A 16,694-nucleotide genomic window follows, 5' to 3' on the forward strand; every position below is an offset into this window, starting at 1 on the left:
AAAAAAAAAAAAAAAAAAAAAAACTCATTCTTCATTAAAAAAAAATGGAGATTAGGAAAACACAAGAATAAATTACTTAATCTACTTTGAGAGATTAAATGAACGCCATTATCAAGTTTGGCTATATAAATTTGTTATAGAAATAACATCAAAATTAACCTTTCTGAAACTCAGTAATTATGCAGCTCCCATATGCCTGTTTGAGATCTGTTGGATAACCCCTATATCGAAAGGGGGATTATATAAAATGCAACTGCCTTCCCTATATATTGTTTACCAATGTTGAATTATAGCTTCTCCAGTGATTTGTTTTTTTATAATTTAAGTCAATAGGAAGATAATACACTGAAACTATATTTAATTAATTGCTTTGAAAACTGGTTTTATAAGCCTTGTTGAGCCAATCTTAATTTGACTAAAATTTAGTTGTTATTAAACTACTATAGGATTGGTTTTGAGCTTGTTTTTTTATTAAAGTAGCTGATCCCCAGCTTGGTTCATTTGCAGTCTTAACTAAATTGGTTTTTGATATGAATTCAAGGTTGCACAACTTCACTTCATAATTTTTCTTTCGAGGAACCACTTCATAAGTTTTAACAATAATCATAAGAGATTATACTTAAATGTGTGGCCAGTAAGCATTCTCTTATTATGCTTGTTCTATTCCGTTTTCTGACCTTATGTTATCATGTCACATTAAACAAGATAAAAATAGTGCAACGAAAGTGATATTCACATCCATGTCATTGGTTCATAATGTGTTGCCTCTAATATTTGTCCTTCCTGCAGGGCTGACTTGTTCTCAGAATCTCAACGGATCCAACACACCATCCAAACACGAACTCAAGGGATTCGCGATGCTCGGACATATTTATTGACACTGCAGGAAATAAGGATCAAGTATGTTTTACCCTACTTTTCAGTTAGTTTAGTATCATACATAAACCATTTTTTTTCTTATTTGGGAATGGAGTAGTTGAACCCAGCTCGTTGAGCAAAGAGATACATGCACCTCCAATTGAGCCAGGTGCCTGGATGCTCATTTATAAATCCTTAATGTTGTAATGAATACCATATTTCATAGTTTAATTTTATGTGCCTGCTTTTTCTGCTAAGATGTAGCAGGTTTATGTGATTCTTGTTCTCATCAGTGTTTCTTCCCTTCTTTAAAAGAAGAATCAAAGTATAGCTTTCACCTAAGGAAAATTCTTGGAGTCTTGTTTTGCTTGAGATTGGTCCTTTTAGAGTTGAATTGAGCATGCATGCAATATAAAGAGCTGCTGCTGTCTAATTTCATATTTTTTTATCATGAACTCCGAGTATCATTTCAATGACACTCATATGTCCACATTGCACGATTAATCTGTTTACTTTATTTTATTTTATTTATTTCATTTATTTCATTTTCTACGTTTTCTAGGAGAGGACTTGTTGATGAACTTGGTATTGAGCCTATGATGATGGAGGCTTTGGAGAAAGTTGAAAAACAAATCAAGAAGCCACTTATGAGGGATGATAAGGAATCAATGTCTCTTCTCATGGCAGAGTTTGACAAGATTAATAAGAAGTAAGCATTCATTACAATATCTAAATATCTCTTCTTATTCTATTGCCATCAACTAGGATTTTCTGAATCTATTTTTTGAAAATAGGAATGGTAAGTATTCTTCGACTAAGAATTAGCAAGATTCATTATGGAATTCCTACAATGGTCTCATTGTGGAAAATATTGAATTTTTAAGCCATTTTTGCAAAGCATGTCAGCACACTCTGATCCATTTTCATAAAATGGTTGCTGGAGGTGCATCTATACTTTGTCTCGGTCCCTAAAGGAAAGTGGAGAGTTATGTTTTTGTCTAACTGTTTCTTTTACTAGGCTTGGAATTTCGAGGGAAAATCTGCCTAAGTATGAGGAAGAGTTGGAGCTCAAAATCGCCAAGGCCCAATTGGAGGAGCTGAAGAAGGATGCCCTTGAAGCAATGGAAACACAAAAGAAGCGGTATGTTAAAATTCTTATGGTTTGCCTATTATAAATCTTTTTCCTTTGTCACATTATGATCTTTTATGAAGTAGCCCTGGGACTTTTGTCAGTTTGGTGGTTGGATGAAATTGGGTTCATAGGAGCATATCATGGGTCATAAAAATGGCCTTCAGTCATACTCATGTAACTTTTAAGCTGTCTTTTATGTTGAAGTTAATTTGGGAGAAATATCTTTACATGCAACGAGGGGACATTTCCAATTTTACCGTTCAGTATCAGAGAAACATGGTAGTTTGTTTAAAAAACTATGAGAAAAACATGGCATTTTTTGTCAATGTCATACATCAAAACAGTTTAGAAGACCAAATCATTTATCGGTCTGGTATTTGCAGCCATATGTTAGATAAAATGTTATATTTGGATCATAGCATAAATTATGAAAATGTTTTTAATCTTTGTTGTGATAGAAACTGATGCATTTATTTTTCCTGTAAACAATTTTCTGTCTTCAGGGAGGAATTCAAGGATGAGCCAATGCCCGATGTTAAGTCTTTGGACATCCGGAACTTTCTCTGAAATTCAAATTCACTGGTGGTGTTCCAATTTGGGGGTTATTAATCAATGAGGTGGACAAGAACAAGTGTTCCGGAATTGGGGAATACCTTTCTCATTATGCTATAATAATAAAAGAAGCAACTGGTCATTTGAGAGTGCACAACCAATTGATCTGAACGAGTTAAATGTTGTTTCATGTTTATGATTGAACTACATTCTACAACCGGCTCAGTAGTGGTAATCTTTTGTTAATGCACATGCTATTGAGTTATTTTGTTTCTTTAAACTAATTGTACGGATGATTTTTCGGCCATGATCTGCTTTCTTGCATCGTCGAATCATTGTAAATGGATAAGATATTGAGCTTGAAGGCAGAACCGTTTTACCTTGCGCCGTGCTAACAAAACTGGTTTACCCAAGAAGGGCAGGCAGTTTTTTTTTTTTTTTTTTGAATAGTAAGAAGGGCAGGTAGTTAGTCGTAGCCACGGGTGTCGCCTACGCAAAGGGTGAGTAGCGTTGCTCCCCATGGATGGCAATGTTGGCTTGACAAAATTGGCCGAGTGCCAGCAATGGACGGTAATCTTATTATTACCCAATAATAATTACAACAAAATCAGCAATCCAGAAGGCATTTGGGACATCAGAATGCGATTAGCCAAAGCATTTGGGACATTAGTTATTTCCTTTTTCATATTAGCATTGGGCTTCAGAAAACACCAATTACAGTCATTACTCGGATTCTAGGTGGCTCCAGAAATTCAAACATGCATCCTTTTGGGAAAATTCCTGCCTATGTAAACTTTTGGCCATTTTCGTTTCTTTTTCGACTTTACACATAACAGAATCATTCTGTTTTTCTGGTGGTATCTGATAATAATTCCGAAAAGAATACAACTGCTAGGAAGAACTAAAAACCACAGCACAAAGCTTTAATAATTCCCACATTTGTGTACCTAAAATTTTGACCTTTGAACTGGCGTCCAAAGATGTGAAAACCAATGTTAAGAATTAATATTTCTTCCAAAATTTTATGATATAATTAAGAATTAAGATGACAATAACTGAAGGCTCGATCCCTATTATTGTACCCAAAATTTGCATATCTTGATATGCTGGCCTGGCAATTAGTGAGAAATGTCGATGCGGTGTAACACTGGCAATATCTAACTCCCCCTCTGAAGAAGATATTCGCTCCTGGCCACCTTTAGACAAGCCATGATGACTACAGTCTCTATACGTGATTCTTTGGGTCCTGGTAACTATGATTTTCTCTTCTTGTTTGATTTGGCGCCGCGGTCGTCTTTACCTCTCTTTTTCCCACTCTTATTAGATTCCTTCTGCTTCCCATGGTTCTCCACTCCACTTCTGCTGGATTTCACACTGATGAGACCACCTGAAAACATCTTTTCACCATTTTGCAACGCAATCTCGAGATCAGCTTCTCTGCCTTCAATGGCATATTGTTGGAGGAACTCGGGATTTAACAGACCATCTGTCTTGGCTTTCATTTCTGCCTGTAGAGGCATCAGGTTAGATCATAAAAGAGAAAGAACCCATAGGGAAGAAAGAAAAAAAAAGAATAGCACAACACAGTGCATGGACCATACCTCAACTTTCTTTGCAGCATCATTGAGGTCCTCATCCACAGAGATACTAAGAGGTTCCAGCACTCTCTGAAAGCCAAAAAGGACCAACATTTATAAATAAAATAGCGATGACAAACACCAGCTATCAATAAGAGACAAGCAGGATAGGGATTTGGAATAATTTTTCCAAATAGTGGCATAAATTACAAGTTAACATCAGGACTTACCTCTTTTAGTCGAGGTAAGGCAGAATCAATCTCCTTGGATGCAATTCTGTATAAATATTTGTAGAGCTTTATCATAACCTTCTTAAATTGTGATAATATCTGTTGCCTTTCTAGTTTTTTCATTTGTTCCTGCAAGATAACAGTTCATTAATTTGAAAATCTACCTGGCTGTGTACATAAGCATCAAGCAAACAAGTTAAGAATCAAACCTCAACATAAGAGACATCCTGATTCTGCAAGCCCATGCAAAACAAAATAGAGGCCTGAACATACGATAAAGTAACTGGGATCTTCTCTTGGAAATATAGATGTGCAAGGTTCGACACTAGGTCAGAAATCTGAAAAGGGAAACACAAATACTTTAAAATGCAAAACTCCCCTGAATAGATGGGAAATAAAGACAACATCTTGGTATGTATCCCTTGGAGTCTCAGCACAATATGCTACTAGCCAGCAGGATTACTGTCCCAAACAACTAAAGAAATAAAATAAATCCTAGGCATACGATTCAATATTAAGTGCAGACGCCAACATTTGCTATTGGAATCATTACCGAGAGGTAGTCAATCAGATTATTTGTATAATCTTTTAGCCGCCCCATATCATATGGTGATAAAAGAGTATTAATTAAATTTGAAAATCCATCTGAGGTGGAAGCCGTAGGCTCTATATCTGTAAAGTCAATCTTTGGGTCCAGGACACTGAAAGATTAAAGAGTAGAATCAGCATATTAAATGAGATAAATCTAATTTTCAGGGGATAATATTTGAACACTGACCTCAAAGCAAGTTTATATTCCATGTTATGGAAATGATGGCTTAAATTTCTACTGAACTTTAGCCTGAATTCTGAGACAGTTGAGGGAAATAAAATCAAGCTGGGAACTTCATATTAAAGCTTGGACAAGAAAACGTTCTTATTAAAATAAAATGGACTTGCCCTGGTAAAATGGACTGAAGAAACCCCATTCATCAGATCCGCTGACCTCAAAATCATCATTGTTTAGTGGTTTAAGGACCATACATGTATGTTCACCAGTCACATTATTCTGTTCCAGTAAAGAGGGGAAATTATCAGATTTCCAATTGATCCTCCAATCAGAGGTAAGATATAATGCACATACGATTTAACATGGGTAAAAGAAACAAGTAGGGGAAAGATCATCTCAACTGGAATCTGGCATATGTAGAATGGAGCAAATTTGTGTTTCTTCCAGAAGCGAAAAAGGTCTAAGGTAAGCCCAAAGGAGACCCCAAGGTAATGGAGCTTCTCAGGTTGGCGTTCACGCAGATGTACAAGCAAAGGTGGAAGATCAGTCCTAGGTTTAATATTTTCTTCCAACAAAGAGACCTGTAAATACGAATTCATCAGTTATGCATCAAACCTTAAAACGTATAACTTTCATAAAAAAATCAAAAACCTGGAAAGTTATCAAGAACAGAAGACTCATGCAACCAGTAAAAAAGAAGGCTTTGAAATCTATGAAGCCACAATTTTCATTTGTATCCAGTTCTAAGAGAACTGTCCCTTAGATCACCCAAATCCCAAATCCCTAGTATTGTTTTGGGTGGAGTGCTTGAATTTAAAACCCAATAAATGAGAAGTGGCATATTAATGCCCAACATGATGAAATAATCATGTGAAAGAAACTTGGTTGTACGAATAATCCATTGTCGAACTGCTATATATTACTCAAAATGAACAGTCAGTACAAGTATGCTACTAAGGAGAAAAAAAAAACCTTGCAACATCAAAGATTGGAATATTTCCGTAAAATGATGTGAATATGTTTTGATTCACACAAGGTCTGCGGCAAAGTTTCTCCTAAGTACTAGGCAAAATAAAATCAATAAGAACTATGAGATAAAGCTTTCTTCAGACAACAAACCTTCTCTGCTGCCTCAGTGAGTCTGAGTTGTGGTCCTTGTGGAGTCTCAGCATCTTCAAAATCTAGCTCAGAAATAGAAGTCAATTGTCCTTCATAGTATCTGCAGACAGTGGAACTTATTTTTAAACATGTCATTTATTAAATGTCTTGACAGTTTAATTGTTAAAAAACAAACTGAAAGTAGAATACTCATAAATACAAAAAAAAAAAAAACTGTTTTAACATAGTATAATGCTTATCAAGTTCAATTGTTTATTTTTGCAGTTTCTCCTGTTCACTGCATGTGCCAGACTGGGTAGTATTATTTGTCAGCATAAGACACATCATTTCAATCAACTAATCCTCCCTACAATTTACTTCCTTCTATAAAGAGTAGGACACTCTCCCAAGTTTAGATATCGCACTTGGAACCCACACATACAAGGTCAAGTGACTAATATCTCTATTAGTTATGCAGGAAGGTTAGAGCACTGTACAGCACTCTTATACATGTTTTTATTAGCAATGACAATACATGATCTTAAAAGATGGAGAAGTGTGACATGCATTGCACAGCTGGCATAAAACAAAACTTGACTAGACTGAAAGAGGAATATGTTAAAGCTGTATGTACCTTGTTAAGAGTTCCACAGCAGCAGAACCATATCCAAGCTGCAACAAACCCAATAATAAAGATATAAATTGTTAATGAGAATCAAGACAACCAAACATGATAAGGTATGCAAAAATCAGAAAATTACCCTCATTGCACTGGGATGGGTGGCAATACGAACAATGCGAGCACCTGAAAGACTTGGGAAAACAGCATCTCGAAACTGCTCACAGAATTTCCATGGTATTTGATCTCCATGAGGTTGATAGCCATCACTTAAGCTTTTGATTGCAGATTTACGAGATATTTGACCTTCAAGAGAGACCTGTGATAAATGCAGATACACAAGGCTTTGACATAAGAATTCAAACATTGTCAAAGTCTATACCCATTAATAAGGTCATTATATACACAGCTGATAACTGTACTGCTCATAACATTATATAAATAGTCATTTTTCTGATAAGTCTAAAACTTCCAATTCTCTAATATATTACTGCAGTAAATCTGTAGCAACAACAACATCATCAGACCAATTGCAACTAGAAAGATTTGCCAACTTATTCAAAAAATTATGGGCAAAAAATGGTCTCAAAGAATACACAGTAAATCAGTAATAGCAGCAGGTGGTTCATACTATCAAAATTCTAAAACATCAACATACTTAGCAAAACAACCAAGCAAGATGAAGAACTTGAATGGCACAAATTATCCTTGAATATTAAGATAGACAACACAACAATAGAAAGAAATTTGTTAGAGTTTCAGATAACAAAGATGCAGACCTGGATAACGCACAAAATATCAGGAAGCTGATTTTTTGATTCATCAACAGGGCCTGTATTAAAATAAGTTACAAGAAGTCTATTCCAAGCTTGTATAGAAAAGTAAAAAATACCTAAAAGCAGAGCAAACATACCTAGTAACACAAATAAATGGTGAGCTGGAGCATCAGCCATTAGTTGTAGATCATTCGGGGAATTTTTATAGTGAGAAGAAACATATAGGGCCATCATCCGCTGCAAGTATAAGACATATTAGCATCCTTTTCATTTCAAAGTAATGTTAAGTGCGTTTCAATTGTAAATTGCATCTGATCACCTGCAAAAATAATTCGCTATCTTTGTGATAAGAAAAAAGTGTATCCCGATTAACATAGTAGAGATCGCATTCACTGGGTGGAGGTAACCTAATTACAAATCGGTAAACATAAAGGAAATCAGTCCAGAAATTAATAAAAATGGAGGCAGTATTAACTCCATATGAGAATAATAAAACAATCCAAACCTGCTGATACTGGGTACAGAATTTGTAACATCAAGGCAAAGTAAAGCATTAAGCCAGGATTCTATAGGATCAGCAGAAGCATATCTGATTGACTCACTAAGTTCAATCTTTTTAAAAAGACGACCTGCATTAAAAAGGCAATTGAAAAGTCAGCCAGTTGCTAGAGAACACAAACTGCAATCACACACATCAACTACAACTGAATATTGACAAAAACTAGAAGCAAAACTGCCAGCCCTACATTCACATAGCACTCACATGCATAATATTTGTTCATAAAACTAATTATGTCAAGTAAAGCTCAGAAATACCAGAAAGGGAGCCCTCAGCGCCCTTAGACATCTGGCTTTGCTCTTCCAATTGCTGCAGAAGTTTGAGGGATAAAGACCGACCAGTACCTTCATAGCTTTAAATGGGATAAAAAACAATTGGAATCAAGTCAAATTCATATAGCACTGAACTAAAGATTGCATTGAACATGCTTAAAAGAAAATTTTCAAGGATGCAAATTACTACATATTACAAACTAATCATACCCATTTACAGTTGATGAAAGGAAGACCAAGTAAGGACCAAGCAAGGACTTTACAACAGGTAATGGTATAGCTGCTGCTTCATCAACAACAAGAAGCTCAACTTGGGAGAGCTTTTCATGTTCATGTGGCTGTATATACTGCAACGCCAGGGCAGAAAAAACAAAAAACAGATTTATTAGAACTAAGCATGTGGAACTAGTCTCACATTCAACAATAAAATCTAGCAGTATATGCATATGGTAAAAATGATTAAATTCATCCATGTCTTTTCAACCTGAATTGTTTGTCTATGCTGCTTATAAATATTGATTCGCACAGTTGCTTTCTTAAACTCAGGATTCACACTCTTCACAACATCATAATCGATGTGTTCCTGAAAACGAAAGGTTAAAGCAGTAAGTTGAAAAGATATGAAAACAAACAATAAAATATACTTATACAATAACTAATAGATATAACCAGGGAAACCATTGAAAAAGATATGGAGTAATGCAAATTATTTATCAATAACTTCTCTTCTTTAAAAGCTTAAAAAAAAAGCAGGGTTGATACTTATATGGAGCTTAACATTTTCCAGACTTAGGTTGCAAATAGAAAAAAAATGCAATGCAGATATCATAAAATAATTTGAACTTAATCACCCAAAAGCCAAGTGATAGCAAACTCAACCTACAAACTACAACTTCTTTGGACAGACCAGGGTTCAAGAGTGGGTGCCCAACAGATTGCAAAAACATGTTCTTCACAATAAACATTGTCAGAAAAACTAAAGCTGAATTATGATAATCGAGTAAAATTTCACATAAAACAATGTCAAATTTGGAAAAGAAAGAGTCTCCTACTGCTATGCTTAATTTTGGAGCAAAGAAACACACCATCTGTTCTAAGATTCTATGAATGTACTTGCAACAAACAAAGCTAAAAGCAGTTTAATTACAAATAGTCAGACAAGCATGAAAGAAATAAGAGTTGAGCACATATGCACACACACAAGCTTGTGAACATGAACACAGATGAGTGAAGAGAGACCGTACCTTATATTCAATAGCATCAAACCCCTTGCACACAAATTCAAACAAGGTTTTTAAGTTCTCAGGACTAGGTGCCGTTACAAAAATATTCGAATACCTATTGGAATAAGTTGTCTCATTAGATTAAACAAATATCAACAAAAAATAAGAAAAAGGAAAGCATCAATTAAGAACAAAAAAAATACTAACGTAATTCAAGAATCTTACCCAGCAGCAACAGCACCAGCAATTGCTAACCCAAGTGCAGCTGATTTCCCACGGCCACGAGCAGCAAGCAAAGCAACTGTGCTGCGCAGATTCTTGTCCAAAATTGCATCAAGAAATGTAATGACAGCTTTTCCCTACCCAAACATAAAAATATAACAATCCACCAAATAATCCACAAAAAATTAGTCAAATTAGTGTGCCACATGCAAAAAATAATAAAGTAGGTACATTCCAACCTGATCCAGTGTACAACACTTCTTTATCAAAGGACCAACAGGAAAATCCTCATTCAATTCTTCTTTTAAATTCTTCAGCTCCCGTTCAGCTTCTGACAGCCCTTCTGAGTCCTTAATTGCCAATCAGAGACAGAAGCAGGTTATAAGCATAGAAATGCCTTCACATTCCCCCATGAATTTGCCAACTTATGATGAAATGTGGTGGGAAAACAAAAGTTTACATCAAAGATTTGCACTGTACTATGACAAATGTTTGCACTTTCTAGAATGATGCTGCATGGTAGAAAACACTTGAAAACATTTCCACACACAGAATTTACCCCACAACCTCTGAGAAGTTAGAGAAGCTGGAAAATTACCTCATTAACTGGAACTGGGTTTATTGATTTTATATGAGATGAAATTGGTAAAATATTTAGCTCATCATCCATGACCACACATGCTTTGCATGATGCAAGTGATAATAAAAAACGTTCATTAAAGCGCCCAGCAGCTTCAGAGTGGGACTCTGTACGGTACCGCTCATGAACATCCTGAATCAGCAAGCTTTCTATAAGAAATCACTATGATAGTTTGAGAACAAATACAATTGAATATAAGAACCAGCAGGTTAACAAGTGTAAGCAATGTAGAGGAAAAAAATGACAGTATTGTCAATACAATTATCAAATACTGCAGATTTCAATACACTATCCAAAGGTAAGAGAATGAGTCAAATGGGACAAATCTGAATCTAGAACTTCAAGATAACATGCAATTCAAATAACAAGGTAGTTGAAGAAGAATTCATTTCCAGATAAGAAGAACTTTAGATATTGAAATCATGATCATAAACTAAAATACTGATAAGCCAACCTAACTCATAGAAAGCTTTATCATTGAATGAAAGTAGAAGTCCTTTACATATATTTGGACCAGTAAGATGCTGACATCCTTCACCCCCCCCCCCCCCNCCCCCCACACCAAAAAAAAAGAAGGCAAAACACTGGTTCGTAGTCAAGTAATATCAATCCCAGATAAATAATTTAGCAAATTTAGGACTAGTAATCTCAAAGCACTGTAGAAATTAAAAATGACAGCAAATGAAACATGGTATTATAAGCCAATTCCTACATTTTTCTTTTGACAACCATAAAAAATCAAAGCAGTTTAGCAGTAGGCGAAAATAACTCATACCATAACCATGGTGCAAAGACTGGTCAGTGAAGAAAGAGAACGGAGAAGCAATACAATTAATCCACCACCCTGCACCGTCTCTATTGTTCTGGCCAGAAGATTTGGCGTCAGAGCCTCAAAATCCTAACATCAAAGCAAAAGCAAACAATTTTAAGGAAATGTAGGACAGAAAAAATGTATCCAATTGAATCAAAACAAAATACAATAAAAAGGCTACCTGTAATATACACATTCCAAAAGTATTTCCAAGAATTCTCTCTGAATCCTTGTACAAGCAATATGTTAATCCTCCAGTTTCAACAAAAAGCGAAAAAGGATCAACTTTCTCAGGATCTAGCAGCCCTCTCTGCATTAACTTTTTGATCTGTTTTGCACGTTTTTTCTTGTGACTGCATCATCATAATCACCACAATCATCACTTACATGCTTCAAATCCTCAAGAAAGTTCATTTAAAATAGCACAACCATCAAATTAACATTCGTTGCAAACTAAAATTTAAAAAAATTAGTCCATTTGATTGTTACTTTTATTACGTTTTTTTACTTCCATAAACAATAAGCAAAAATTAAGTAGCAAAAGTGTCTAACAAAAAGTAAGATACAAATATAAATTCAAATAAGAAAGGAACCTGCTGAGTTCAAGTTTGTCTTTGTAGCACCATAAAACAGTCGGCCTGGATTTAATTACAGCCTTACTTAACATGTAGTGAAGATTCACAATCTGCAAAAACAATTTAAAACTTTGAAATTAGCAACGAAATCACGCTCCGTTTGGTTCCTGAGGTACTTTACAAAGTCCTTTTTTTACAAAAAAAAAAAAAGAAGCGAAAACACAAGAGAGAAAAAGAGAGAGAAAAGAGAAGGAAAATGGAGGTGCCTGGTCGCGAGACTTGTCGCCGATGATGACGAACATGGAACGGTGGCGAGTTTTGACGCCATTTTCGATGAGAGTTCTGATGCGTTCATCTACCTTCTTCCTCATTCTCTTTCCTTGCCTGGATTTTTTTTTTTTTTGCTTTTTGGTCTTTTCTGCTCTTAGGGTTTATGAAGAGCAAGATTTTGGGTGCTAGGCTTTGGCATTTTATCAATTTTGTCAAAATAATTTTTGAGGGTAAAATAGAAAATATAACAGCATTCCTATTTTTTTAGATAAAATAGAAACTATAACATAATTAATCATCCAATCTCATGGGGTAAAATAATTAGTTTTATAGGATTGAATTATCATACATTAAGAGAATGATTAATCTTTTTTGCAATCCAATCCTCCTTGTTAAGTGCACAAAATAAGATACTAAAATCCATCTATTCTTTGTTCCATGTGGTACCTTCCCAACCTAATTGTTTTTTTATTATTTTTTCCTTTTTTGTTTTTCTTTTATTTTCCTTTTTCCCTTCCTTTTATTTCTTTGTTTTTATTTTATTTTATTTTACTTTCCTTTCCTTTATAAAAAGAAAGACAAAAAAAAGGAAGATAAAAAAATTTTGTTTATTTTTTAAGAAAAGAGAAAAAAAATCTACAATCTATTAAATTTGGTTTTGAGAATTTATCTTTCCAAAACTCAATTGATTCTTTTTATACACTTTTTTAGGGAGAAAAAGGGAAATTAGGAAAAAAAAAGAGAGAAATGTAAAAAATAATTAGGATATGCAAAAAATAAATATAAGTATATAATTAGGAAAATATGATTTTTTTCCTTTTACTTTAATTTTTTCGCTCTTTCCTTTTCTTTTTCTTCCTTTCTTTTCCTTCTCTCATTTTTTCTAATATAAAATAAATTATGATCATAACAACCTATAATAATTGGGCTGAAAAGTTCCATGGAACTGGAAGTGCAGCAGCTTAAAACCTCAATTTCTTTTCTTTTCTTTTATTTTTAAAAATTATAAAATGGAAAATTTTAAAAATTATCAGAAAAGCAAATAAAATGAGGGTTTTTTTTTTAAGTTTAATTTATAAAAACAAGGAAAGGACTTGAAAGTATGGAATGAAATAAGTTGAGCGTGCCGGACTGAACATAATTAAGAGGCCTCTGGTCTTTACTTGAGCGGACAAACGAGCAATCTTTTCTAGTGTTACAATCACTTCACTTCTTCCACTTTTGTCTCTCCAAAATGTGTTCAATCAAAGCTTACTCTTTCATCTCTCAAACAGAATTGCCTTTTCCCACTCCCAAATTTCCCAACCATAGACCCTGCAAAACCCTGAACCCACTATTCACCAATCCACTCCCTTTCCATAAACCAAACTCCCTGCCTTTCCGAACAACCAAACTTTATATTTCCCTCAACCCCACTTCAATTTTCCGAACCAAAACCTCTTCTGTCTCTCCCAAGAATCAGTTTTTCAAATCTTTATCAGAAAAAATTGTTGTTTTCCTCGTTGGGTCTTTCATTTTTATGGGGTGCTTCAATGCTAGACCATGTTTGGCTCTACCTGCTCAAACAACTACCAGTTCTAGAGCAAATTTAGAGGGAGAGAAGGAAACCCAGAAAGGGAAAAGTGAGGAAGAGGAGAGGTACGAGAAGGTTTTGGAGAAAGAGCCTGGAAATGTTGAAGCCTTGAAGGTGGTTTTGTATGGGAAGATGAGGAGAGGGAAGACTAAAGAAGCTGTGGAATGTGTGGAGAAGTTGATTGATATCGAGCCAAATGAGGTTGAATGGAGGCTATTGCAGGCCCTTTGTTATGAGATGATGGGCCAGCTCAGCAAGGCTAAAAGACTGTTCAAAGAAATATTGGAGGAGAGGCCTCTTTTGCTCAGAGCTTTGCATGTAAAGTTCTCAACTTGGCACTTTGATTTCAGCTTATAGTTATTACATGGTTTCTATGTTAGTGCACTACCTGTGTTCCGTAGTTTTTAGAAGTCACCTAAATACAATACATGGACAAACATTTTACTTCAAGCCATTGATCTTATGGAGGCCTTGTGAAGTTCGAGTTATGTAGATGAGGTGAATTACTTTTCCAGACTATGTGATTGTCTGAGAAAGATGACCTGTGTCTAAAGTTATCTCAATTAGTTAAATATGTGCCAATACTATGCTTCTTAATAATATCCTTATCGTAGTTTTGGCTTAATGACAAGGAGCTTATATGTTTTGAGAATGAATTATTGAATTGAATATGTCATATGCCATCTGTGCACATTATGAAACTCGAGTTTCTCCAGCTTGAGCAGATATTTGATTTTCTTGAATAATCCTAGTTCAAATCCACTATGCTAACCTCGGTGAACCATTTCAAGGATTATTAATAATCTTAGAATATATCCTGCTGATTGATGTTTGAAATTATGTATTTAAGAGTAAGTTGTTGGGAACTATCTATGGAAAAGGTGTCTGGTTTGACACCAGAACAAATTTATTGGTTACAGCAAAGGTAAGTTCTGAATATCTGTCGGTTCTGTCAGTAACTGCTAGTATTCATTATTATGCTGAAAGATCATAAATTCCAAGTATTCTGAAAGCTGGAAATTGTATAATTCTGCTTATGCTCTTACTACCTCGTTAATTGGTTTTGCATGGGTATTATAGTTTGAATCATCATCTGGGTAGGTATGATATGATCTGAGTACCTTCCTTGTTTCTTAAAAAATGTCATTTCTTTATCTTTGAAGCATACTTCATTTGAAACTGAATCTAGGTTACCAGTCGCTATTCAATGCCACCTTCAGATACTGTTGCCTGTATTAGCAGATTACCCTTTCTAGCTGTCTACATGTAAGTCTTGCAACATTATGGGAGCATAATTTTCTATTCATGGATGCAGGAACTTTTGTTTGCTTCCTAATATTGTCAATAGTATGCATGGATTTAATTTTTTGTGTAAGTACTAACTCTTGTTTGGGTAGTGCTTTTCCATTCACACGAAACAACAGCTATTGGGTTTTTGTTCCAATAGGAAGGATTTGTGCTATTTCTTTAGTTCAAATCTTACCAAGGAAAGTCAGAAAGGAAAAAAGAACAAGAATTCTACTACTATTACTTACAAGTCTACTGTTTTTACAGGGTCTGGCTGTGGTGATGCACAAAAACCATGAAGGTCCAGCTGTCTTTGAGAGGCTTAATGAAGCTCTAGAAGTTGCCCTGCGTGAAAAGAGAGTCACCGAGGAAAGAAACATAAGAATTTTAATTGCACAAATGCATGTTGTGAAGGTGACTTGTTAGTCTATCCTAGCTGCTCAAATTTGAGAGAACTCCCAGACTTTTAGTGTTGAAAATATCTCTTTTTGTTTTTTTCCCAGGGTGGCGGAAAGGGAGGAACTAGATTAATATTTGTTTATATTTCTAAACAGGCAGGGAAAAAAAACCTTGGAAAGTAAAATTGAATTTTAGCAAGACTTGGGAACAAAAGAAATTGTATTGTTTTATACAATGGCTCATTGCTTTTATTAAATCTCTCATCATCATTAACTTGTGAATACTTGTATGCCTTGCAGGGGGAATTGGAGGAGGGGCTGAAGAAATTTCAAGATTTGATGAATGATAATCCTCGAGATTTTCGGCCATATCTTTGCCAGGTGAAGTTTTTTAGGTGTATCAAGTATTCTAGCTGCTGCTAACTAGTAGCAGGCCTAAGGCCTCGAAGACTCTCCTTTGTTGTCCTTTAGGAAAAACTTTATGTAGGCATGACACTTTGTCTTGGACAAAAATCGTCATAAGCTGATTTTTTTTTAAATGGATCTTAAGCAGAGTCAAATGTAATATATACTACTTTTTTATAGAACCACTACTAGTAAATGGCTAATTGTGGGAATATGTGGCAGGGAATTATCTATAGTTTACTTGACAAGAAGAAGGAAGCAGCTGAACAGTTTGAGATATATCAGAGTCTAGTACCTGAAGAATTTCCACAAAGATGTTTCCTTGATGATGTTGTATTGGCAGCAAAAACCAAATCTCACGAATGGCTCCAGAAGGAGTTTGAAGCTGAATTCTCATACAAGAAGAGAAGAGCGGCAAATGTAACTTAGGTGGTAGGTTTTCCTCCTCATAATTCTGGTGAACAGTTCTACAAACAGAAAGGAAGCATGGAATTTGGATAGCAATGTTCAGAGTGGTTTTCATGCTGGTGTTCATCTGCATATGAATCCCAGGGGTTTGCAACTTTCAACCAATCGCATCTGGACTTTTGAACTAATCATGTGGGAATATGCAGTTAGATGTATTTACGGAATTTGATCTTCTTTTTCCATTTTTGTTGCTTACTTTTTAGTAGAAGGCCCATTGTTGTCCCCTCCAAATAATGTTAGCAGAGTTTTGATTTTTTTTTTCTTTAATAATTTTTTAATCATGTTTATAGTATGTTTAAAAGTTTATCCCTCGCTACCCTTTGTGGAGCAATAATAAAAATGTGGAAAGCAAAATTATCAAAGCAATTTGTTTAAGTTTT

General features: G+C 35.0%; 3 protein-coding genes across 3 annotated transcripts in view; 2 read left to right on the forward strand and 1 right to left on the reverse strand.

Annotated features, from left to right (window-relative positions):
* Positions 1–2,924, forward strand: part of LOC18611697 (probable ATP synthase 24 kDa subunit, mitochondrial) — a 4,493-nt gene extending 1,569 nt beyond the window's left edge. The window contains exons 4-7 of the mRNA XM_007048087.2: positions 790–900; positions 1,421–1,567; positions 1,877–1,999; positions 2,494–2,924. Coding sequence (XP_007048149.1) covers positions 790–900; positions 1,421–1,567; positions 1,877–1,999; positions 2,494–2,557 — 445 coding nt within the window. The 3' untranslated portion in view covers positions 2,558–2,924. The remainder of the gene's footprint in view (positions 1–789; positions 901–1,420; positions 1,568–1,876; positions 2,000–2,493) is intronic.
* On the reverse strand, positions 3,373–12,398 carry LOC18611698 (RNA cytidine acetyltransferase 1). The gene is made up of 26 exons (XM_007048088.2): positions 12,180–12,398; positions 11,932–12,023; positions 11,520–11,691; positions 11,303–11,425; positions 10,486–10,659; positions 10,127–10,237; positions 9,891–10,024; positions 9,687–9,780; positions 8,927–9,025; positions 8,653–8,789; positions 8,428–8,522; positions 8,117–8,240; positions 7,931–8,018; positions 7,749–7,848; positions 7,615–7,667; positions 6,978–7,154; positions 6,851–6,888; positions 6,238–6,337; positions 5,520–5,699; positions 5,289–5,397; positions 5,128–5,197; positions 4,903–5,050; positions 4,559–4,687; positions 4,350–4,478; positions 4,144–4,209; positions 3,373–4,050 (listed from the first exon to the last, which is right to left on the reverse strand). The coding sequence occupies exons 1-26, from the start codon at positions 12,282–12,284 to the stop codon at positions 3,796–3,798; spliced, it is 3,102 nt and encodes a 1,033-aa protein (XP_007048150.2). The 5' UTR covers positions 12,285–12,398; the 3' UTR covers positions 3,373–3,795.
* On the forward strand, positions 13,294–16,680 carry LOC18611699 (protein SLOW GREEN 1, chloroplastic). Its single transcript, XM_007048092.2, has 4 exons — positions 13,294–14,074; positions 15,311–15,457; positions 15,742–15,822; positions 16,069–16,680. Exons 1-4 carry the CDS (start codon positions 13,418–13,420, stop codon positions 16,273–16,275), a joined length of 1,092 nt encoding a protein of 363 aa, XP_007048154.2. The 5' UTR covers positions 13,294–13,417; the 3' UTR covers positions 16,276–16,680.

Source organism: Theobroma cacao, chromosome 1, assembly GCF_000208745.1.
Source record: "Theobroma cacao cultivar B97-61/B2 chromosome 1, Criollo_cocoa_genome_V2, whole genome shotgun sequence".
Lineage (NCBI taxonomy): Eukaryota > Viridiplantae > Streptophyta > Magnoliopsida > Malvales > Malvaceae > Theobroma > Theobroma cacao.